Here is a 23,894-nt window from a genome sequence, read left to right on the forward strand (position 1 = left end):
AGACAGAGACAGAGACAGAGACAGAGAGAGAGAGAGAGAGAGAGAGAGAGAGAGAGAGACAGAGAGAGAGAGAGACAGAGACAGAGACAGAGAGAGAGACAGAGAGAGAGAGAGAGAGAGAGCGTAAGTAGGTATGTGCACATGTGTATCTATGTGTCTGTGTGTGTCTGTGTGTGTGTGTGTGTGTCTGTGTCTATGTATGTGTGTGTCTGTGTGTGTGTGTCTCTATGTGTGTGTCTGTGTTGAGTTCCTGTACCAGTATTCCACTCGTTGTCACAGGTGGACCAGGGCAGTGGATTCCTGAAGGAGTTGAATAGGTAGAACAGACCCCAGGCTAGCACCACTATGTAATAGATGTTCAAGTACGCCACAATCACTTGGGATGCAATTCCCACTCCTGCAGATGGGAAAGTAAAGTCAGGTTAACACTTGATAAGGTGACCGTTCTTTAAATAACTTAGTTAGTTAGCACAGTGGTCGAACCATGGATCTGGAACCATGTAACTACAGGGTGTGCAGGCTTTTGGTCCAGCCCAGCACTACAATACCTAAATAAACAAACATCTAATTGAGACTGATAAGTTGAATCGCGAGTGTTAGTACTGGGCTGGAACAAAAGCCTGCTTACTACCTAGCAAATGACTGTTAGATTTGGAAAATGACAGTCTAATGTATTTGTTTTCCATCAATGTCTTTGTATACAGCAGCATCTCATGAATTTAGCCTGAAACAACACATTTGAATCCCTGTCTTGACTGTCATAGGGCCTGTTTCCCGGACACAGATAATTGAAAGTCCTGCACTAAAAAGCCATGTTAACAGTTAAATGTAACTAAATGTAATCTACGTAATCTCCAAAAGTAATTATTTATCATGACAGGGCCATAAACAGTAACTAGTAATGCTGCACACTCCAAGAAAGGTTAAAATCTCACCTTTGTGGTAGAAATAGTTATAAATTGCTGAGGTGTAGTCACTTTTGAAGACACAAGCTCAAGTACACAGTACAAATATTATAAAAATATAAAAATATGAAATATCGTATATTATGTATTTCCTATTCAACAAAACTGTATGAATAAGGCTTGAAATGACATGTGCTTTCTAAATATAGTATAATTTAATTATAAAACGACTAACTATAAGATTTCACCTTCCTCATAACTGTAAAATACCTATTTGTATGTTTATTGTTGGAGAAAATGTGCATATTTTCTAAAGGTCCCTCTTGATCAAAACGTCTGCCCCCATCGCTGTGAACGTCTCACTGAGCTCTAGCTTGGCTTCCTGAACTCGTTAGGAACTCGCCTTTCATCTCATATCATTCTTCCAGGCATATGCGTTGTTAGTGGCTGTGATGTAGGGTTCAGCCAGGAGTTGATGGACAGTCGGAAGAGCGAATGAAATGGTAGGAGGGTCACCCCAGCTTCAAGTGGTGTCAGATTTCACATCCTGTTTCATACAGGCAAAAGAGACATACTCCTGTGTCTGTGAGAATCAGGGCTACTGCTCAATGCAAGCCATTTCGACCTATGGTGTCCACAGATCGATTTATAAGTGAAAATGTCAGTTGGAAACGTTACCAGAACCACGCAGGTCTCCAAAACAGGGGACTTTACATCTATTAATAATGAAGACTACTACAAGCTCTCACAGTCTTACGGCAGAATTAGACATTCATCCATGTTTCTCAAACGTCAAATTTTGAAGTTGTTCCAAACGTCAAATTTCGAAGTGTTTAAGGTTAAGTTTAGGCATTCACTCCGAATGGTTAAGGTAAGGGTTAAGGTTTGAGTTAGGCTTAAAACAAAAATATCAAATACCACTTTCTATGACTGGATTGGAACATGCAACTTTTGGAACCAGAGGCAGATGCTTACGCCCATCCACCATCCCCGTAGACAAACGCCCTAGCAAAACTAGCAAAACCAGCAAAACTGAAACCTACTTGAAGGTAACAGTGCTCACTGTTGCCCCTAGTGGCCGATTTCCACGTAATCTCCCAATGTCCTCAGACATGGATAGACGTTGAATACTGACTTGTATCATGGGAGACCTGACTGGAAGATTCACCATAGGCTTAATCTGTGTCTGGAAAACTGGCCCATAATGTAATAATGTAAGGAGCAGACAGAGTGATCACCTTCGAACATGGGACATATCTTCCTCCAGGCTGTGACCCCGCCCTCGCTGGTGTACTGGCCCAACGCCGTCTCCAGGAAGAACACAGGGATACCACAGAAGAAGAGGAACACAAAGTAGGGGATAAAGAAGACACCTGCGGAGGGTTAGAAACACCAATGAAGAAGAGTGTTTACTGTATGAAAGGTGTGTTGCTATGGTAAATGGTCCAATAGAACAGCAGGAAGGATAAAAAGATAATGGCACTGAGATGAATGACAAATCCTTTTCTGTGAATAGACCAAGGAAATGCTTATTGACATTTCAGTTGTGTGATGATGCAGTATTGCTGTACAGTAGTTAGAACATGTTCTTTAGCTACAAGTCCATGAAAAGAGTTGACAGCTGAATAGATATCCTTCATAAGGAAATGCATTATCTTTCCAGTGAATACAGAGAGCCATTGAGGCTGCACAAAAGCAATTGCAGGCCTGGTGTCCTTGTTTTTTAGGATGCATACATCTTTTGTTGCTCACAGAATATTAGAGGTGAAGCTCCGCCCACAGGGTTAGCAGACACAAGAGTTAACTCCCTCGGGCAACATCTTTCTTTCCCCTCTCTCTCTCTCTCTCTCTCTCTCTCTCTCTCTCTCTCTCTCTCTCTCTCTCTCTCTCTCTCTCTCTTTTGCGCTCTCTCTCCCTCTCTTTCTCTCTCTCTCGCACGCTCTCTCTCTCTCTCTCGGTCTTTCTCTCTCTCTCTTTCTTTCTCTATCTTTCTCTCTCTCTCACTCTCACGCACGCTCTCTCTCTCTCACTCTCTTTCTCTCTCTCTCTCTCTCTCTCTCTCTCTCTCTCTCACTCTCTCTCTCTCTCTCTCTCTCTCTTTCTCTCTCTCTCTCTTTCTCTCTCTCTCTCTCGCACGCTCTCTCTCTCTCGCTCTTTCTCTCTCTCTTTCTTTCTCTCTCTCTCTCTCACTCTCTCGCACGCTCTCTCTCTCACTCTTTCTCTCTCTCTCTCTCTCTCTCTCTCTCTCTCTCTCTCTCTCTTGCACACACTCTCTCTCTCTCACTCTCTTTCTCTCGCTCTCTTTCTCTCTCTCTCACTCTCTCGCACGCTCTCTCTCTCTCACTTTCTTTCTCTCTCTCTCTCTCTCTCTCTTTCTATCTCTCTCTCTCTCACTCTCTCGCATGCTCTCTCGCTCTCACTCTCTTTCTCTCTCTCTCTCTCTCTCTCTCTCTCTCTCTCTCTCTCTCTCTCTCTCTCTCGCACACTCTCTCTCGCACACTCTCTCTCTCGCTCTCTTTCTCTCGCTCTCTTTCTCTCGCTCTCTTTCTCTCTCTCTCTCTTTCTCTCCCTCTCTCTCTTTCTCTCTCTCTCTCGCACACTCTCTCTCTCTTGCTCTCTCTCTCTCTCTATCTCTCTCTCTCTCTGATGTTCAATTACTATCTCACACCAACACACCAGCTTTCCTTTTTTCTTTCTTCCTTTCTTTCTTTTGTTCTTTCGTTCTTTCTGTCTTTCTGTCTTTCTCTCCCTGCTCTGTTCAGTCTATTCCAAAAAGGGCTCCACATGGGTCAATATCTCTCACCAAAACTCCAAAATTCTTCATTGGTTTCAGTGCATTCAGACCATGATAGTGTAATCCTACTGTTTATCCTGACAGTCAATAGATGGGGAAGTGCTGGTTTACTTACCTCCTCCGTTCTTGTAGCACAGATAAGGGAAGCGCCATACGTTGCCCAGGCCAATGATCTCACCAGCCATGGAGAGCAGGAATTCAGTCTTGTTGGCCCACTTGCCCCTCTCCTGCTGAACCCCATCCTCGGGGCTCCCTTTCTGGGCCTCTGAGTCCACTGGTCCTCCGGGAGTTGTCCCTCCAGCCATCTCCTCTTCCATGTTCACTCACTTTCTCTTCAATTCAAAATGCTTTATTGGCATGACATTTTGTTAATATTGCCAAAGCTCTCTCTCTCTCTCTTAAGCATGAACTAACACACTTTTCCTCCCTCTCACACACACATACACATACACTCCTCCTCTCTGGTGTGGACTCTGTGTTTACATCTTCACTTACTCAGAGGCTCTCTTCAACACAATATGTTCCAATCAAGACAGATTAAGTCTTTGTTCTGCTAGAGAGCCTGAGGCTTGATCCTAGGACACTAGCATTTATGACTTTTTGCTTGCTTATCTCAGTTAGTTATGCAGTCAGTCATAGCCTATCTGCACAAATGTATTAAAAATAAGATAATAATTGATTGTTTTAGATATCCACAAGACATTGAAGTTAAGGTGCTTTCCCACTAAGCAAATTTCCTCCATGGAGTACATGCAGTAATGCAACGCAGTACAATCATGCAGATGCAGACCTATAGGCTATTTAGCTTTAACTTTTATTTAGGCATATGCTAAAGTCAAATAGTTTGCAATTTATTTGTTTGAAAAAAAGTATTAATGCATGCAAGAAGAAAAAAGTGAGTAAGCACTATCATTTCTGTGAATCCTCCATGTATTAGGCACAATCATTCAATTATGCATGCAAAATATATCCTACAACTCACCATCTATTTTAACGCAATATATCCTGCCTTTCCACACAGCTGGTAGGAGTAAATGAAGCAGTTCCTTTGGCTTCACAGACAGAGTGGTCTTTGGAAAGAATGTTGAAGGGGGAGTAGGGGCGTGTCTACCAACTCCAAAGCCTTCACATGGTATTGAAATGAATCAGGATGATAGCCTATAACAGCTATTTAGGATGATACAGTAAAACAGCCTACCATTGTGGAGAACCATTGATATGTGGAAGAGAGTTGACATGTGCAACAGTTTAACAAAATATTAATTCAACTAAATAATTTAAATTAAATGAAAGGAAATAAGAAACTGTTTCATTATTTGTTGTGCATTGGGCTATCCTATTCCATAATGTGTTGAATAACAAAGAATTAGGTAGAAACATGTCCGCAGAAGCAATCAATCAGTCAGATTCAAAACTCTCCACCATGGCCAAGACCAAAGAGCTCTCCAAGGATGTCAGGGACAAGATTGTAGACCTACACAAGGCTGGAATGGGCTACAAGACCATCGCCAAGCAGCTTAGTGAGAAGGTGACAACAGTTGGTGCGATTATTCGCAAATGGAAGAAACACAAAAGACCTGTCAATCTCCCTCGGCTTGGGGCTCCATGCAAGAGCTCACCTCGTGGAGTTGCAATGATCATGAGAACGGTGAGGAATCAGCCCAGAACTACACGGGAGGATCTTGTCAATGATCTCAAGGCAGCTGGGACAATAGTCACCAAGAAAACAATTGGTAACACACTATGCTGTGAAGGACTGAAATCCTGCAGCGCCCGCAAGGTCCCCCTGCTCAAGAAAGCACATATACATGCCCGTCTGAAGTTTGCCAATGAACATCTGAATGATCCAGAGGAGAACTGGGTGAAAGTGTTGTGGTCAGATGAGACCAAAATCGAGGTCTTTGGCATCAACTCAACTTGCCGTGTTTGGAGGAGGAGGAATGCTGCCTATGACCCCAAGAACACCATCCCCACCGTCAAACATGGAGGTGGAAACATTATGCTTTGGGGGTGTTTTTCTGCTAAGGGGACAGGACTACCCACATGTACCTATTACTTCAACTACCTCAACTAGCCAGTGCCCCCGCACATTGACTCTGCACCGGTACCCCCCTGTATATATAGCCTCCCTACTGTTATTTTATTTTACTTCTGCTCTTTTTTTCTCAACACTTTTTTGTTGTTGTTTTATTTTACTTTTTTTATTTAAAATAAATGCACTGTTGGTTAAGGGCTGTAAGTAAGCATTTCACTGTAATGTCTGCACCTGTTGTATTCGGCGCATGTGGCCAATAACATTTTATTTGATTTGAAACTTCACCGCATCAAAGGGACGATGGACGGGGCCATGTACCATCAAATCTTGGGTGAGAACCTCCTTCCCTCAGCCAGGGTATTGAAAATGGGTCGTGGATGGGTATTCCAGCATGACAATGACCCAAAACACACGGCCAAGGCAACAAAGGAGTGGCTCAAGAAGAGGCACATTAAGGTCCTGGAGTGGCCTAGCCAGTCTCCAGACCTTAATCCCATACAAAATCTGTGGAGGGAGCTGAAGGTTCGAGTTGCCAAACGTCAGCCTCGAAACCTTAATGACTTGGAGAAGATCTGCAAAGAGGAGTGGGACAAAATCCCTCCTGAGATGTGTGCAAACCTGGTGGCCAACTACAAGAAACGTCTGACCTCTGTGATTGCCAACAAGGGTTTTGCCACCAAGTACTAAGTCATGTTTTCCAGAGGGGTCAAAAACTTATTTCCCTCATTAAAATGCAAATCAATTTATAACATTTTTGACATGCGTTTTTCTGGATTTTTGTTGTTGTTATTCTGTCTCTCACTGTTCAAATAAACCTACCATTAAAATTATAGACTGATCATGTCTTTGTCAGTGGGCAAATGTACAAAATCAGCAGGGGATCAAATACTTTTTTCCCTCACTGTATTCACTCAGAACAAATCTCATTATAATGATTCAAGAACATGTCATTCTTTTTTGTTATGAACTACGGATATTGTCTCAACTAGATGATTACATTCAATCAGAAATATTTGTAATTTCGGTATAGAATTCTGGATTTTTTGTTTGTGTATACACTATTTGGCAACGAGAATAAAACATTAAAATCGCAATAATTTCAATGGCCTTGTCATCATTGCAATAGTAACATATTATATCCTTCATGTCAAAAACATGGGTAGTGTTCAAAAAGCAAAATATGTATATATTATATATATTCCTGACGCGGCATCATTCCTAGGAGTGCCAGAGTCCGCTGTGGTCGTTCGTAAATTAGGAGGGTTGTCAGATTGTACTTTCGTAAAAACGGAGCGTTCCGAGCGCACACTGGACGCTCTGGCCGAGGAGTAGGTTGATCCGAGCGTTCTGGCCTCACAACGGCACCCAAGCTAACTGGCTAACGTTTTCTAGCTTGCTAGCTACTTCCAAGACACAAATGAGAGAAATCTCACTCTGACCATTTTACTCGCCCTAGCAGAGCTGGTTAGGGTGTTTTCATGTTACCCAGAGCGTTGGTGACTGTAACTGTGCTGCTGGCAACAATTTAATTACGCTTTTTTGCCGACATTTACTGACACCCACCGCATTCAACGGGTGTTGAGCGTTCGTAAATTCATCAGTTATTATGCGCATTGGCACACTCAGACGAGAGTGGTCTGAAATCAGAGGAGAAAGCCAGAGTGAATTTACGAACGCACACCTAGTGGGAGCAACTTGGAATTGTGACGTGTTCTGTGACGTTTGCTACCAGGAAACGAATGTAAACATAACAATCGAAAGAGAAACGCAAATGAATTCGCATAATTCTACAAAAGACCTCACGATGCTGGGTGCTAAATACGACTTTGCAGCACGGGTTGAAATTCATGGTTAGCTGGAATATATGATTACCAATTCTGGAAGAGGTTAAACGCAGTAGCTTGGAGGCTGGCTAATAGCTCGATAAACCGGTAAGATAGCCTGCTATATTTCATGCTAGTAGCTAGTTATATTTCCTATAGCCTATATACCCGATGTGATAAACATATTGCTGGTGTTTGATAGCATCTTAGTGAATGTTGTTCGTCTATTTGACATGCACACACACATTCTCATCTAAGCACTTCGGGGTGCAGAGAATTTGCAAGAAGCTGGTGACACGTCGACAGACAGTGTGCCAACCAGGAAGAACCTAATGGTGTTGTTGGAAACATATTGGTCCAATTCACATAGGTATTGTTCATAGATGGAAGCAAATCCGTGAGAAATATGAGACCAGATATTAGAAAATATGAAATGTCATGCTGAAAATAAACCTAGCCTACTCCTCATCCACTATCCACTATAAGCCAATGCAATGACATTGTCTACTGCTCTTCCCAGGTCCAGACATGTTTGCCATAAGGGCACCCGAGGAAGAGTCCTCAGAGATGGTGGAGGAGATGGACACGTCAGAGGCTGTCTGGTGCTGGTATTACCTAGCTGAGTGTGGAGTGTGGCACATGTTTGAGGTACAGGACATATCACTCCACCTATGCATTCATCGTCCATCCATCCTCTCACTTGATCTATCAATCCATCCCTTCATTATTCCATCCCTCTAGCTGTCCTCTCATTGCATCCATCCATGCACCCATCCCTCCATCCCCTCACTCACTCCACCCATACCATGCACTGTCTCATTTGCAATTTGTTCTGGTTGTGGCAGATTGATCCAAGTGCTGCATGCTCTGTGACCAGTGAGCAGATAGAACAGAATTACATCAGGAATCAACACGGTGTCATGGAGTTTTACACCGCCAAGTACACCTACAGACTGGACTTCTCAGGTACGAAGAACACTACAGCACTGGTACACATCTATACAGTATCATTGACAATCATTGGATATGTTTGAGTGTGTCTTTAATTGGCTGATCTTTGTTTGTCTTTGTTTCACAACCAGTCATGAAGCAGATCAATGTCACGACTGGGAAACAACGGCCAATCAAACGGGCCTTCCACTCTGCCACTGGCTTTAGGTGAGTCTGAGCTGTACCAATGGGGTCATCCACGGGCCTGTAGCTGTATAACTCAGACATGCAGGTCACCCACAGGCCTGTAGCTGTATAACTCAGAAATACAGAGCTCTGAGTGCTCTCTCCATTTGCTCTGTGGTCAGTTTCACTTCCTGGAGCTTACTTCCTAGAGCTTACTTCCTGGATCTTACTTCCTGGAGCTTATTTTAGTCTATTGTGGGGTTAGAAGCATCACCTGTTCTATGGTTAAACCTAATGCATGTTGTGCTACATTTTGGGTGAAAGTAAAAGGATGTGTAACTAAGGGCATTGACATAATAACCACCTAGCAGTTGGACCCAGGCCTGACCTGTACAGTATATGTCTGAATTATGTATATGCATCTGTCACCCTCGCCCAGGTTTATTTGTGATAATCTGGCCCTGCCGGTGCCCTGCCACTGGGAGAGAATAAATACAGACGAGCCTTATCAGGTAAGGGAACAAGGATGTGTGTGGACAATATGCTGTGGATCTAGTCCGTTTAGACAGAGAGCTTTACCTGTAAAGTACCATCTTTTGCAGGTTCAGGTTTCTATCTCAATGGGGTAGTGGTAGAAATACAGGTAAATCCCGACCAGCAATTTACCTGCTCAAGACCTACTCATGTTACCTGTAAATGTAGAGTAATGGATGCTTATGACAAGTTTTATAATGCATTATACCTGTCAGTATTAAACTGATATTCAGCGACATGACGTTGCCACGAGCAGCACCGCAGATGTTGCAGATGAGCGCTGTGCAAGACGATGCACTGACAGAGGATCACAGTGTATCTGCACGTGTGCAGGGCGGCACGTCAATCTTCTATAACTTAATAGCTGCGGAACAACGGTGGAGAGGTTTCACTTTGCACTTCAATGCTCTTAGTTGTTGTGGAAAACGGCCCGATATTGCTATTTACTTTGTGCATTGCTGACTCTACCTTTTAAAGGCCAAGTGAAGTCGAAAACATGTTTTTCCTGTGTTTTTTATATATTTCCACACTATGATGTTAAAATTATGATAATGCCCTTTTAGTGTAAGAGCTGTTTGAAAAGACAGCCTGAAATGTCTGCCTGTTTTGGTGGGATGTAGTTAATAGACCAATAAGAAAGAGAGTTCCAAATCTCTCTGCCAAAAGCAGCTAGTTTTCAGTTTTCCCCTCCGTACTCAGACCACTCCCAGACAGTCCTAGCAAAATTCTTGCTTGAGAAATTGCTCTTGGCTAAGCTATTTTTGTTTATTTTTTACCATTTTAATTGAAAAAATCACAGTACGGTACTTAATTGTTTCCCAGAAATTTGATTTGATATTGAGATAAAAAGTATTATAAAAAAGTGTTATCAATGTATCTACCATGACTCTCTTTAGCCAGTTTGTAGATGTTATTTTTTTATTGTATTTTTGGGGGGTCGTTTTTACCCCCTTTTTCTCCCCAATTTCGTGATATTACAATCTTGTCTCATTGACGCAACTCCCCAACGGGTTCAGGAGAGGCCAAGGTCAAGTTATGCATCCTCCGAAACATGACCCGCCAAACCGCGCCTCTTAACACCCGCTCGCTTAACCCGGAAGCCAGCCACACCAATGTGTCGAAGGAAACACTGAAGTCAGCCTGCAGGCGCCTGGCCCGCCACAAGGAGTCGCTAGAGCGCAATGAGCCAAGTAAAGCCCCCCCTGCCAAACCCGCACTATGGGACTCCCGGTCCCAGCCGGTTGTGACACAGCCTGGGATCGACGCCGCAACACTGCGATGCAGTGCCTTAGATCGCTGCGCCACTCGGGAGACCTCAGTTTGTTTCTTTCTAACAAAAAAACAGTGTGTCATTAATTTGCAGTATTGCCATGTCTGATTGACTGTTCTCTTTCAGCTCGTAGAATTAGAATTAGGAATTAGAATACTAGTAATTTAATAGGATCTCTATTTTTCAGCTCGTTTCATTGGCCAGAGACACTTATGAGTTCAAGGAAGTGGTCAGACTCTATGAAAGGACCATGTGTCACCCTATCAAATCTATTCAGAGGATACAGAACCTGGATCTGTGGGAGTTCTTTTGCAGGTAGAGCTGTGTGTGTGTGTGCGCGCGCGTGTGTGTGGGGAGGTATTATAAGGTATTATAATGATGTTAGTATAGTTGAATTATCTAATTGAAGTGAGTATCTAATTGAAGTGAGTATCTAAATCAGGGTTCTTCAATCCTGGTCCTGGAGGGCCGAAACACCTCTGTTTTTCATCCTCTCCTTCTAATCAGGGGCTAATTCAGACCTGGGAAAACCAGGTGAGTGCAATTAACTACCAGGTAGAAATAAAAAACAGAAGTGTTTCGGCCCTCCAGGACCAGGATTGAAGAACCCTGATCTAAATGATTTTGGGGATAGCACCTAGAATGCCAGTTTAGAGTGATGGTTTGAATTAGATAGGTAGACCTTTCTCGATAACTTTTTAGAGATCTTTTGGTTGGAAAACATACTTAACCTAAATGCTGAGACTGATCAATGCTTTGTGTGTTTTTTACTCCTTGGTTTCCAATTTCTAAAGGAAAAAACAACAATTACGCAAGATAAAGCGAGTTGTGGACATTGAGGAGAAAATGTTATTTCATGGCACAGGCCACAGCAACGTACAGGCTATATGCACATATAACTTTGACTGGCGGCTAACTGGGAGCCACGGGGACGTCTATGGCAGAGGTAGATTCCGCTTGTGTTGTGTCATGAAATCGTAACTTTCCCACAATTTCCAGGTTTTCCAGAAATCTCGGTTAGAGTATTCCTGGATTTCCTGCTTATTCCTGCCTGATTCTGAGAATCTTCCAACTTTGATTTCTGGAAAACCTTGGAATTTTGGAAAAAGTTACTGGAATTTTGCCACCGTAGTTTCAACTGTTCAAACATAACATTCTAATACCATCCTTCCCATCATTTCTCAGGGAGTTATTTCGCCCGAGACGCCAAGTATTCCAGCAAATTCTGCCTTACGACGGGGAAACATAACTTTGCCTTGCAGAAGCACGGACTAGCCCCGCCGATATTTTCAAGCGAGCCTCCATATAAGACCATGTTCCTGGCCAGAGTGCTGGTCGGCGAGTCCACGTTAGGCAACCCGCTCTTCTGCCGACCGCCATCCAAGGACATGAGCTACAGCAACTTCTTCGACAGCTGTGTGGACGACCTCGCCAACCCAAAGATCTACGTCATCTTCGACTGCAACCAGATTTACCCAGAGTATCTCATTGAGTTCTACTGACGCCTATGGGTTGATCAGGGACGTTATTACACAATGTACAGGGGATGGACTTTTTTTTACCAGAGCGGGATTGGGATTGGGATTCAGAAACATTGGGGGAAAGGTCGAGAGAGGAGGGCCTCAATGGACGGCCATGATGACTTCCTGCTGTTTGATACAAGGCCTGACTGGGACTTGGATCATAAGAAGTGCCTTAATGGATTACTATGGCAGAGCAAAGAAGGTCATAGAAGAGGACTATGTTTCTATAAAAGCTGTAAAGTTTGTACAGAGTGGTTTGTCTATTTACTGTGTTTAGAGACTTGTGGGTCGGTCAGGGCGAGAGGTGGCGTATTTGAAAAAAAGAAAAGTAACTGCACGCTGTTGGAGTGTTCCTGAAATGGATTAGCAATGTTTCAACCTGCCACAGAGGATCTTTGGCAGGATCACCCTGTGATGTCAAAACGTTGCGAATACGTTTCGGGAGCGTTCTAACAGTGTGCAGGTATTCTTTTTTTATTTTCCTTTGACTGTTTGGGTCCAACATGACCATAATCAAGCAAAGCAAAAAACCTCAACACACTTCTACTGAGTATGTAGACTGGATAACTACTTTGGTGACCAGGATGCAATAACTCACTATTACACAGTAACTGCAAACAAGTGAATAGTCGGCAACATTAAGTACACAAACATTTGACTTGCTCTACTTCTGTATACAAGGACCTGATTTCATAGATATACATATTACAAGAGCAGATTACTGTACAGTTACAATTAATATATACTGTATATATATATATATATATATATATATATATATATATATATATATATATATATATATATATATATATATATATCAGTGGCTTGCAAAAGTATTCACCCCCCTTGGCAGTTTTCCTATTTTGTTGCCTTACAACCTGGATTTAAAATAGATTTTTTGGGGGGGTATATCATTTGATTTACACAACATGTCTACCACTTTGAAGATGCAAAATATTTTTTGGGGTGACACAAACAAGAAATAAGACAAAAAAACAAAACTTGAGCGTGCACTATTCACTCTCTATAAGCTTGGCACATCTAGCAACTGGGATTTTTGCCCATTCTTCAAGGCAAAACTGCTCCAGCTCCTTCAAGTTGGATGGGTTCCGCTGGTGTACAGCATTCTTTAAATCATACCACAGATTCTCCATTGGATTGAGGTCTGGGCTTTGACTAGGCCATTCCAAGACATTTATATGTTTCCCCGTAAACCACTCAAGTGTTGCTTTAGCAGTATGCTTAGGGTCATTGTCCTGCTGGAAGGTGAACCTCCATCCCAGTCTCAAATCTCTGGAAGAACAGGTTTCCCTCAAGAATTTCCCTGTATTTAGCGCCATCCTTCAATTCTGACCAGTTTCCCAGTCCCTGCCGATGAAAAACATCCCCACAGCATGATACTGCCACCACCATAATTCACTGTGTGGATGGTGTTCTCGGGGTGATGAGAGGTGTTGGGTTTGCGCCAGACATAGCGTTTTCCTTAATGGCCAAAAAACTCAATTTTAGTCTCATCTGACCAGAGTACCTTCTTCCATATGTTTGGGGAGTCTCCGACATGCCTTTGGCAAACACCAAACGTGTTTGCTTATTTTTTTCTTTAAGCAATGGCTTTTTTCTGCCACGCTTCCGTAAAGCCCAGCTCTGTGGAGTGTACGGCTTAAAGTGGTCCTATGGACAGATACTCCATCTCTGCTGTGGAGCTTTGCAGCTCCTTCAGGGTTATCTTTGGTCTCTTTGTTGCCTCTCTGATTAATGCCCTCCTTGCCTGGTCCATGAGTTTTGGTGGGTGGCCCTGTCTTGGCAGGTTTGTTGTGGTGCCATATTCTTTCAATTTTTTAATAATGGATTTAATGGTGCTCCATGTGAGGTTCAAAGTTTCTGATGATTCAGATTTTTTTATAACCCAACCCTGATCTGTACTTCTCCACAACTTTGTCCCTGACCTGTTTGGAGAGCTCATTGGTCTTCATGGTGCCGCTTGCTTAGTGGTGTTGCAGACTCTGGGGCCTCTCAGAACAGGTGTATATATACTGAGATCATGTGACAGATCATGTGACACTTAGATTGCACACAGGTGGAGTTTATTTAAGAAATTATGTGACTTCTGAAGGTAATTGGTTGCACCATATCTTATTTAGGGGCTTCATAGCAAGGGGGGTGAATACATATGCACGCACCACTTTTCCGTTATTTATCTTTTTGAATTTTTGGAAACAAGTTATTGTTTTCATTTCACTTCACCAATTTGTACTATTTTGTGCATGTCCATTACATGAAATTACAGGTTGTAATGCAACAAAATAGGAAAAAATCCAAGGGGGATGAATACTTTTGCAAGGCACTGTGTGTATATATATATATATATATATATATATATGCAGTTGAAGTCTGAATTTTTACATACACCTTAGCCAAATACATTTTTCACAATTCCTGACATTTAATCCTAGTAAAAATTCCCTGTCTTAGGTCAGTTAGGATCACCACTTTATTTTAAGAATGTGAAATGTCAGAATAATAGTAGAGAGAATGATTTATTTCAGCTTTTATTTCTTTCATTACATTCCCAGTGGGTCAGAAGTTTACATACACTCAATTAGTATTTGGTAGCATTGCCTTTAATTTCTTTAACTTGGGTCAAATGTTTCGGGTAGCCTTCCACAAGCTTCCCACAATAAGTTGGGTGAATTTTGGCCCATTCCTCCTGACAGAGCTGGTGTAATTGAGTCAGGTTTGTAGGCCTCCTTGCTCGCACACGCTTTTTCAGTTCTGCCCACACATTTTCTATAGGATTGAGGTCAGGGCTTTGTCATGGCCACTCCAATACCTTGACTTTGTTGTCCTTAAGCCATTTTGCCACAACTTTGGAAGTATGCTTGGGGTCACTGTCCATTTGGAAGACCCATTTGCGACCAAGCTTTAACTTCCTGACTGATGTCTTGAGATGTTGCTTCAATATATCCACATAATTTTCCTTCCTCATGATGCCATCTATTTTGTGAAGTGCACCAGTCCCTCCTGCAGCAAAGCACCCCCACAGCATGATGCTGCCACCCCCGTGCTTCACGGTTGGGATGGTGTTCTTCGGCTTGCAAGCATACCCCTTTTTCCTCCAAACATAACGATGGTCATTATGGCCAAACAGTTCTATTTTTGTTTCATCAGACCAGAGGACATTTCTCCAAAAAGTACAATCTTTGTCCCCATGTGCAGTTGCGAACCGTAGTCTGGCTTTTTCATGGCGGTTTTGGAGCAGTGGCTTCTTCCTTGCTGAGCGGCCTTTCAGGTTATGTCGATATAGGACTCGTTTTACTGTAGATACTTTTGTACCTGTTTCCTCCAGCATCTTCACAAGGTCATTTGCTGTTGTCCTGGGATTGATTTGCACTTTTCGCACCAAAGTACGCTCATCTCTAGGAGACAGAATGCGTCTCCTTCCTGGGCGGTATGACGGCTGCGTGGTCCCATGGTGTTTATACTTGCGTACTATTGTTTGTAAAGATTAACGTGGTACCTTCAGGCGTTTGGAAATTGCTCCCAAGGATGTACCAGACTTGTGGAGGTCTACAATTTATTTTCTGAGGTCTTGGCTGATTTCTTTAGATTTTCCCATGATGTCAAGCAAAGAGGCACTGAGTTTGAAGGTAGGCCTTGAAATACATCCACAGGTACACCTCCAATTGACTCAAATGATGTCAATTAGCCTATCAGAAGCTTCTAAAGCCATGACATCATTTTCTGGAATTTTCCAAGCTGTTTAAAGGCACAGTCAACTTAGTGTATGTAAACTTCTGACCCACTGGAATTGTGATACAGTGAATTATAAGTGAAATAATCTGTCTGTAAACAATTGTTGAAAAAATTACTTGTGTCATGCACAAAGTAGATGTCCTAACCGACTTGCCAAAACTATAGTTTGTTAACAAGAAATTTGTGGAGTGGTTGAAAAACAAGTTTTAATGACTCCAACCTAAGTGTATGTAAACTTCCGACTTCAAGTGTATATATATACAGTGGGGAGAACAAGTATTTGATACACTGCCGATTTTGCAGGTTTTCCTACTTACAAAGCGTGTAGAGGTCTGTAATTTTTTATCATAGGTACACTTCAACTGTGAGAGACGGAATCTAAAACAAAAATCCAGAAAATCACTTTGTATGATTTTTAAATAATTTAATTTGCTTTTTATTGCATGACATAAGTATTTGATACATCAGAAAAGCAGAACTTAATATTTGGTACAGAAACCTTTGTTTGCAATTACAGAGATCATACGTTTCCTGTAGGTCTTGACCAGGTTTGCACACACTGCAGCAGGGATTTTGGCCCACTCCTCCATACAGACCTTCTCCTGATCCTTCAGGTTTCAGGGCTGTCGCTGGGCAATACGGACTTTCAGCTCCCTCCAAAGATGTTCTATTGGGTTCAGGTCTGGAGACTGGCTAGGCCACTCCAGGACCTTGAGATGCTTCTTACGGAGCCACTCCTTAGTTGCCCTGGCTGTGTGTTTCGGGTCGTTATCATGCTGGAAGACCCAGCCACGACCCATCTTCAATGCTCTTACCGAGGGAAGGAGGTTGTTGGCCAAGATCTCGCGATACATGGTCCCATCCATCCTCCCCTCAATACGGTGCAGTCGTCCTGTCCCCTTTGCAGAAAAGCATCCCCAAAGAATGATGTTTCCACCTCCATGCTTCACGGTTGGGATGGTGTTCTTGGGGTTGTACTCATCCTTCTTCTTCCTCCAAACACGGCGAGTGGAGTTTAGACCAAAAAGCTCTATTTTTGTCTCATGAGACCACACAGCCTTCTCCCATTCCTCCTCTGGATCATCCAGATGGTCATTGGCAAACTTCAGACGGGCCTGGACATGCGCTGGCTTGAGCAGGGGGACCTTGCGTGCGCTGCAGGATTTTAATCCATGACGGCGTAGTGTGTTACTAATGGTTTTCTTTGCGACTGTGGTCCCAGCTCTCTTCAGGTCATTGACCAGGTCCTGCCATGTAGTTCTGGGCTGATCCCTCACCTTCCTCATGATCATTGATACCCCACGAGGTGAGATCTTGCATGGAGCCCCAGACCGAGGGTGATTGACCGTCATCTTGAACTTCTTCCATTTTCTAATAATTGCGCCAACAGTTGTTGCCTTCTCACCAAGCTGCTTGCCTATTGTCCTGTAGCCCATCCCAGCCTTGTGCAGGTCTACAATTTTATCCCTGATGTCCTTACACAGCTCTCTGGTCTTGGCCATTGTGGAGAGGTTGGAGTCTGTTTGATTGAGTGTGTGGACAGGTGTCTTTTATACAGGTAACGAGTTCAAACAGGTGCAGTTAATACAGGTAATGAGTGGAGAACAGGAGGGCTTCTTAAAGAAAAACTAACAGGTCTGTGAGAGCCGGAATTCTTACTGATTGGTAGGTGATCAAATACTTATGTCATGCAATAAAATGCAAATTAATTACTTAAAAATCATACAATGTGATTTTCTGGATTTTTGTTTTAGATTCCGTCTCTCACAGTTGAAGTGTACCTATGATGAAAATTACAGACCTCTACATGCTTTGTAAGTAGGAAAACCTGCAAAATCGGCAGTGTATCAAATACTTGTTCTCCCCACTCTATATATAACAAATATAGTTACCAAAGAAATTGGAATTCTAGGAAAACTAGATAGTATTGGAGCAACTCTATGTGAAATGTGACTTAACAGACAATTCAAACACTGCAGTTGAACTATCACATCACATCATACCATGCATGAGGCTTATAGTCAGCTCGTCTCTGTGTACTGTGCTGTAGAAGATGCATTTTCTAAATGAAAGCTAGGATATAGGCCTAGCTAATGTTGCTAAGCTAAGAAACTCTATGAATCTCTTTGGGGACCGTGTGTGATTGATTGCCTGAGTTAATTGAGGCCAAGACCTTAGGCCAAGATGGCTTTTAAATATGTCTTAAAAATCTACTGCTATTGGGACAATGATCTAACAATGCAGTAGGCTACCTGTATATGTGTATGTAGTTTATATATGCATGATGAGCACTCTTACCCCCTAAACAATCTACCTCCCTCATTCTGCACATTGTACATTGTTCAAGAATGAAATACCCCCATGAATATTTTCTTGAGCTGAATTAAAATAGTATTTCCTCTTCATGAGAGGGTGTCAAACTATGTCATAATGACAGTTTTTTCGTGTTCATTTAAAGTAATGTTATGTTGGTCAGTACTTCATGTATAAACTGGATATAGGCTTGACTTAGGCCTACTGTTGTAGTACACTGTAAATAAACTACAATGTTATATGTGTATGTTTACCGGCGCTAGTCATGTTGAATGCAACGTGTTCATTATTTTATCTATCTATTTTCTACAAATACTACGAAGGAACGTTGAAGTTTAGGCGATAGTGAAACAATGTAGGGAAATTAAATGCTGAGTGCATCTAATTGGCCACATGGTGGCAGTACAACACAAGATTACACTATAAACTCTGCTCCATCGTATTTTGAGGCGATTGAACAATTGTCTTTCCTTAGAGAGGATTATACAGTCGTCAGTAGATTTCAAGAATACAATCAGTTAGGATAAGGAGGAAATACAAATATTTAAAAAAAAATCCTAACTAGCGTAATGAGTGAGTTCCTCCAAACTTGACTGGAACATCATGGACCAGTGACAACAAAATGAAGAAAGGTCCTACATTTTGTATGGCAAATATGCAAAACCAGTCTGATGTCAACTTTATTGGTGACTCAGACGTTCCATCTAAAACAACGGATTTATTTTAATCCACAGATGAGCTTCAGACACCAGACTTTCAGACAAGGACATCCTCCTTTAAGAAGGTGTGGTTTAACTGGTGATTTTACTACAGCATTTGCAAGTAGTGCTGAACCAGATCAGGAGTGACAGTCTAATCCCGAATAGCTACTGTACCATTCACCTTTACTACAAAACAAAACCTCAGGAGAAGGTAAAGTAACATTTTCCCTAGTATTATATCAAGCCAAGTTGAAGTGCTGTTTCAGTGAATAAGATGCGTGTGTGTTGTTGTGATGTAGATGTGGACTCAATCAGAAGGCAGTTCAGAAGTTGAGGACATGGACACCTCAGACACTTCTGTTATGACTGAAAATGACCCCCAAAAAACATGGCATTGGTTCTACCTGGACGAAAGAGGAACGTGGCACATGTTTGAGGTATCTGTCTCTTTTGACAGTCTAGAGTTCTCACACCCCCGCCCACTGGGCACACACTGGTTGATTCAAAATTGTTTCCATGTAATTTCAATGAAATGACATTGAACAAACGTGGAATAGACGTTGAATTGACGTCTGTGCCCAGTGGGCCATCTCTTACATGCATGTTTGAGACTTTGCTATGTCTTATAAATTGTATTTTTCATTCAGAATGATCGAATGGAATTAGACTCTCTGACCAGTGAGGAAATTGAAAGATATTACACAAGAAATCCAAAAGGAGTGTTACACATATCCACATCCAGAGGCATCAACAAACTGGATTTTGCTGGTATTTACTTGCTTCCTTACTATCAACCTGTATCCACAACAATATCATACAGTATTTGTTTTTATTTTTTAGAAGTTATTTTCACATCAAGGGTTTTGTGTTGTGAACTGATATCACTGACTGCATTTGATTTCCAGAGATGGTTCTGACTGACATCAAAACAAGGAAGCAGAGGCAAATCAAACGATCCTACGAAACTCGCCAAACTGGGACTAGTGGAAGGTGAAACTTTTGATTTGTCAATTGTGATCACTGTGGTTCAATAAGTTATGGGGTGTATCCAGATCAAACATGTCTCTGCAATGTATTGCTCCACCTTTAGGCAACACATACTCTCATTTACTGAGAAATGAAAGTGAAACCAACTCACTGATGGCTTGGTTTCTTTTAACATACAATAGTTTATTTTGTTTCTCTTTTAGATGCTCTTGTGTTAGTTCAGTGCCCACACACTGGGAAGCGGTGGACCCCAAACACCCCTATCAGGTGCTGATTAAAAGAAAGTTATAAAACGAAAACAAATGTAATACATGTCAGTTTTTGTGATCTCTTTTATATTGATTTGGGAACACAAAGCAATATACTGTATCTCCAGTGTAAAATTGGATTGATTGGATTGTCTAAAGGGCAAGTTGTTGCTAACTCAGTCACATCAGATGTTAGATGTAGTATCTAGTATATATTCAAACCTTGATTAGACTAGATTATTCTGCAATAATATATGTTTGTTTACTTATCATCAAATGAGTTATCCTGAGTTTGTTTGTAATCTGAATATGATTTAATTTCCATCATTGACTGCTAGGTGTTCGGTCTGAAGAGAGACGCAGCTGAGTATAATTATGTGGCAGGCTGCTTAAAGAAGGGGGAACTAGACAGAAGCATAAAATCCATCTGTAGAATACAGAACCTGGACCTCTGGGAATTGTACTGTAGGTAAGAGGAAGTAGAATTTACATCAGCATCAGCATCATCATAATACTATAATAATTTCTCCAGAAATAGGTGGATGTAGTACAGTATACATTTCCTTTCTAAGTTGGTGGTGTTCTATCACTATTGATATTGTATTGACCATGGTGATTCTCCTTTTAAAGAAAGAAGATTCAGTTGGGAAGGATTCATGGTGTTGCAGCGGTCAAGGAGGAGAAGCTGTTTCATGGAACAAAAGTCAGCAACGTACACGCAATTTGTACGTACAATTTCGACAACAGGTTAGCTGGTATCAATGGCCATGTCCTTGGAAAAGGTACGTGATGATGAAACAGACTGTAAATGAATATTGTATGATAGCAGGTATAATCTCTCTGGTACAATAACCCCATTATTAACCATTTTCTTCCTTTTATGTAGGAACCTACTTTGCAAGATTTGCCTCATATGCAGATAAGTACAGTCCATGGAACACTGATCCAGTACCTCTGTTTGGTGAGGCACCACAAGGATTCAGTAGCCAAAAGACCAAAACAATGTTTCTGTGCCAGGTGATAGTTGGGAAAACTACACTGGGAAAGAAAGATTTCCTCAAGCCAGATGACAAAAGTGCTATCAACTTCCATGACAGTTGTGTGGACAATGTCATGTATCCTAGAATTTTTGTCATATTTGATCCCAATCAGATATATCCAGAGTACTTAATTCAGTACTATTGAAATAAAGATGGAGACCGGGTGAACTACAATGAGTTGTCATGTCCAATATGAACTGTAAGCCTATCATTTGAATAGGTTGAATGGACATTTTGCATTAAAATTAATGCAATTTCTATTCACTGTTATTTTAAACAGTCGTCAATTCTCAATGGAAATAATTTCTATCAAGATGGATTGTGTAATAGGCTATTGCGGTGGTGTCGGATGCGTTGAGTTATAACTATTTGATAGGTGAATGTTATTGAGTGAGTTTGGAAAATTAACTGAGTTTACCTGGTAAGTTTATAGGCTTCCTTAACAGACTGTATGCTATGGCTTTTATGAATCTAAATGTAAAATGTAATGTTATCAATTAGTAAGCGTATATTGATAGAGTTATCGAAGCCCTTGCTCATTCACTGTAATAGTATCCGTAGCACGCCTAGCTGTGGGTTTCTTTTCCCTCGTGGGTTGAGACCTGTCGTTTCTTTGGATTGGAAAATCAAGTCTTTGTAATGGAAGCGGGTGGCGGTCGGGGGCAGCGCTCAGGGGCTGGGCGTGTGGGTGTTTGAGTGAGAAAGACACGGAGGAGAACCAACCAGTGACAGCACAGCCCCTTTCATTATTGACTCATTGTGCCGACAACATCAAAAGAGCCATTCCAGACTCTGTAGTCAGGAGGACTTTGAGAGTTAGGAGGCAACCGGACTAGTAAATTAGAAGCCTACAGTAGGATAGGTTGTTGCCAAGAAAAAAATATTTTCAGAGCAGTGGCAGTAGAGGTCGCTGTTGACCTTAATGAGCACCTGTAGGCCCCTTTCCCCGATTGAAGATGGGTTGCTAAAGTGCTCGATTTCTGTCAACTGAGGTCAGTCACTCTGCTTTACTGGAATGTAATTAAAACTTCGAATGAATCAAATGAATTGGACATGTCCATTGAATTTTTTGTTTTGTTTTATGTTTTGCATATTCCACTCTCTGAATTGGTCCTTGAAATCACTTCAGTGTTTTGTAAACTATAATTCAAAGTTGTCACTGTGACTAAAACAGAACATTTATTTGAGTTCAAACCATTTCCTTGTCAGGCCAAATGTTCACTAAAAAGTATGCACACAGTTTAAACAAAATCAAGCCTTGCATTTCATCACAGCCTGCTACATATAAATGTTAGGATACCTCTGTTTAAACTGGTGAGGTGATAACAAATTATTTCTGTTCTCATTGGAACAAGCATGGAAGTATAGAAAAATCTTAAATACAACCTCTTCTGAAATGTTTTGAGTTTGTAGTTCGTAAAAGAATCAGGGCAGGTTTCACAGACCCAGATAAGCCTAGTCCTGGACTTAAAACCTACACAAATGGAGAATTTCCATTGAGCATGGTTTTTAGTCCAGGACTCAATCTATAGAGTCTTATTATAATTGTTGATGCAACATGGCATTCAGCTTGAAATTCACCTTGAACAGGATCCCAATTTCTACATTACCAGACAGTTTTTGCAGTGCTGCTGTGTTTGAACTGCTGTTGTTGGAATAGAAATGGCTCCTCCGGTCCCCTGAGTCCTCACATAGTGAGGTCAGCCGCATGGACAGGAGGAAGAGAGGGCATCAAAGCACTTCCTCATTGGCTACTGAACTCACGTAACCTGGGAAACACAGATTCACATTGAGATGGAGCCACACTGAGAAAAACTAGACCACTCTATTTCCTCTCTCTACAGGGGGACACTTTCATGTTATTCTGATTAGTTTATCACTTTGAAGATTTTGTGTGTGTGTGTGTGTGTGTGTGTGTATGTATATATACAGTTGAAGTCGGAAGTTTACATACACCTTAGCCAAATACATTTAAACTCAGTTTTTCACAATTCCTGACATTTAATCCTAATAAAACTTCCCTGTCTTAGGTCAGTTAGGATCACCACTTTTTTTCTTTCATCACATTCCCAGTGGGTCAGAAGTTTACATACACTCAATGAGTATTTGATAGCATTGCCTTTAAATTGTTTAACTTAGGTCAAACGTTTCTGGTAGCCTTCCACATGCTTCCCACAATAAATTGGGTGAATTTTGGCCAATTCCTCCTGACAGAGCTGGTTTGTAGGCTTCCTTGCTCGCACACGCTTTTTCAGTTCTGCCCACACATTTTCTATAGGATTGAGGTCAGGGCTTTGTGATGGCCACTCCAATACCTTGACTTTGTTGTCCTTAAGCCATTTTGCCACAACTTTGGAAGCATGCTTGGGGTCATTGTCCATTTATAATATGCCATTTAGCATTTGGAAGACCCATTTGCGACCAAGCTTCAACGTCCTGACTGATGTCTTGAGATGTTGCTTCAATATATCCACTTAATTTTCCTTCCTAATGATGCCATTTATTTTGTGAAGTGCACCAGTCCCTCCTGCAGCAAAGCACCCTCACAGCATGATGCTGCCACCCCCGTGCTTCACGGTTGGGATGGTGTTCTTCGGCTTGCAAGTTACCCCCTTTTTCCTCCAAACATAACAATGGTCATTATGGCCAAACAGTTATATTTTTATGTTTAATCAGACCAGAGGAAATTTCTCCAAAAAGTACGATCTTTGTCCCCATGTGCAGTTGCAAACCGTAGTCTGGCTTTTTTATGGCGGTTTTGGAGCAGTGGCTTCTTCCTTGCTGAGCGGCCTTTCAGGTTATGTCGATATAGGACTCGTTTTACTGTGGATATAGATACTTTTGTATCT

At 41.7% G+C, this 23,894-nt stretch overlaps 3 protein-coding genes across 4 annotated transcripts in view; 2 read left to right on the forward strand and 1 right to left on the reverse strand.

The window, feature by feature from the left end:
- Positions 1–4,757, reverse strand: part of LOC121543409 (sodium- and chloride-dependent GABA transporter 2-like) — a 19,062-nt gene extending 14,305 nt beyond the window's left edge. Inside the window, exons 1-4 of the mRNA XM_041853252.1 lie at positions 4,682–4,757; positions 3,815–4,046; positions 2,144–2,278; positions 257–397 (exon numbers count right to left, since the gene is read on the reverse strand). Coding sequence (XP_041709186.1) covers positions 257–397; positions 2,144–2,278; positions 3,815–4,016 — 478 coding nt within the window. The 5' untranslated portion in view covers positions 4,017–4,046; positions 4,682–4,757. The remainder of the gene's footprint in view (positions 1–256; positions 398–2,143; positions 2,279–3,814; positions 4,047–4,681) is intronic.
- A 2,708-nt stretch (positions 4,758–7,465) lies between these two features.
- LOC121543407 (protein mono-ADP-ribosyltransferase PARP11) lies at positions 7,466–12,735 on the forward strand. 2 transcript variants are annotated; one of them, XM_041853249.2, is made up of 9 exons: positions 7,466–7,665; positions 7,816–7,927; positions 8,078–8,205; positions 8,403–8,523; positions 8,640–8,715; positions 9,113–9,185; positions 10,665–10,792; positions 11,272–11,423; positions 11,663–12,735. In XM_041853249.2, exons 3-9 carry the CDS (start codon positions 8,086–8,088, stop codon positions 11,977–11,979), a joined length of 987 nt encoding a protein of 328 aa, XP_041709183.1. In that variant the 5' UTR covers positions 7,466–7,665; positions 7,816–7,927; positions 8,078–8,085; the 3' UTR covers positions 11,980–12,735. The 2 variants fall into 2 exon arrangements, with proteins under 2 accessions (XP_041709183.1, XP_041709182.1); XM_041853248.2 differs by lacking the exon at positions 7,816–7,927.
- A 6,150-nt stretch (positions 12,736–18,885) lies between these two features.
- LOC121543406 (protein mono-ADP-ribosyltransferase PARP11-like) lies at positions 18,886–22,031 on the forward strand. Its single transcript, XM_041853247.1, has 8 exons — positions 18,886–18,981; positions 19,070–19,207; positions 19,418–19,538; positions 19,676–19,760; positions 19,961–20,024; positions 20,344–20,474; positions 20,636–20,787; positions 20,892–22,031. The coding sequence occupies exons 2-8, from the start codon at positions 19,070–19,072 to the stop codon at positions 21,188–21,190; spliced, it is 990 nt and encodes a 329-aa protein (XP_041709181.1). The 5' UTR covers positions 18,886–18,981; the 3' UTR covers positions 21,191–22,031.
- Positions 22,032–23,894: the final 1,863 nt, after the last annotated feature.

The sequence above is a fragment of the Coregonus clupeaformis genome, chromosome 28, assembly GCF_020615455.1.
Source record: "Coregonus clupeaformis isolate EN_2021a chromosome 28, ASM2061545v1, whole genome shotgun sequence".
Classification (NCBI taxonomy): Eukaryota; Metazoa; Chordata; class Actinopteri; order Salmoniformes; family Salmonidae; genus Coregonus; species Coregonus clupeaformis.

What these genes read in the sequence shown, in the direction of transcription:
- LOC121543407 (XM_041853249.2), top strand. Translation starts at nt 8,086, where the DNA reads ATGTTTGCCATAAGGGCACCCGAGGAAGAGTCCTCAGAGATGGTGGAG. An exon ending in CACTCTGCCACTGGCTTTAG is followed by an intron (nt 8,716 to 9,112) that starts GTGAGTCTGAGC and finishes ACCCTCGCCCAG; the next exon opens with GTTTATTTGTGATAATCTGG. An exon ending in CGGGGACGTCTATGGCAGAG is followed by an intron (nt 11,424 to 11,662) that starts GTAGATTCCGCT and finishes ATCATTTCTCAG; the next exon opens with GGAGTTATTTCGCCCGAGAC.
- LOC121543406 (XM_041853247.1), top strand. Translation starts at nt 19,070, where the DNA reads ATGTGGACTCAATCAGAAGGCAGTTCAGAAGTTGAGGACATGGACACC. An exon ending in CAAACTGGGACTAGTGGAAG is followed by an intron (nt 19,761 to 19,960) that starts GTGAAACTTTTG and finishes TTTCTCTTTTAG; the next exon opens with ATGCTCTTGTGTTAGTTCAG. An exon ending in CTCTGGGAATTGTACTGTAG is followed by an intron (nt 20,475 to 20,635) that starts GTAAGAGGAAGT and finishes CTCCTTTTAAAG; the next exon opens with AAAGAAGATTCAGTTGGGAA.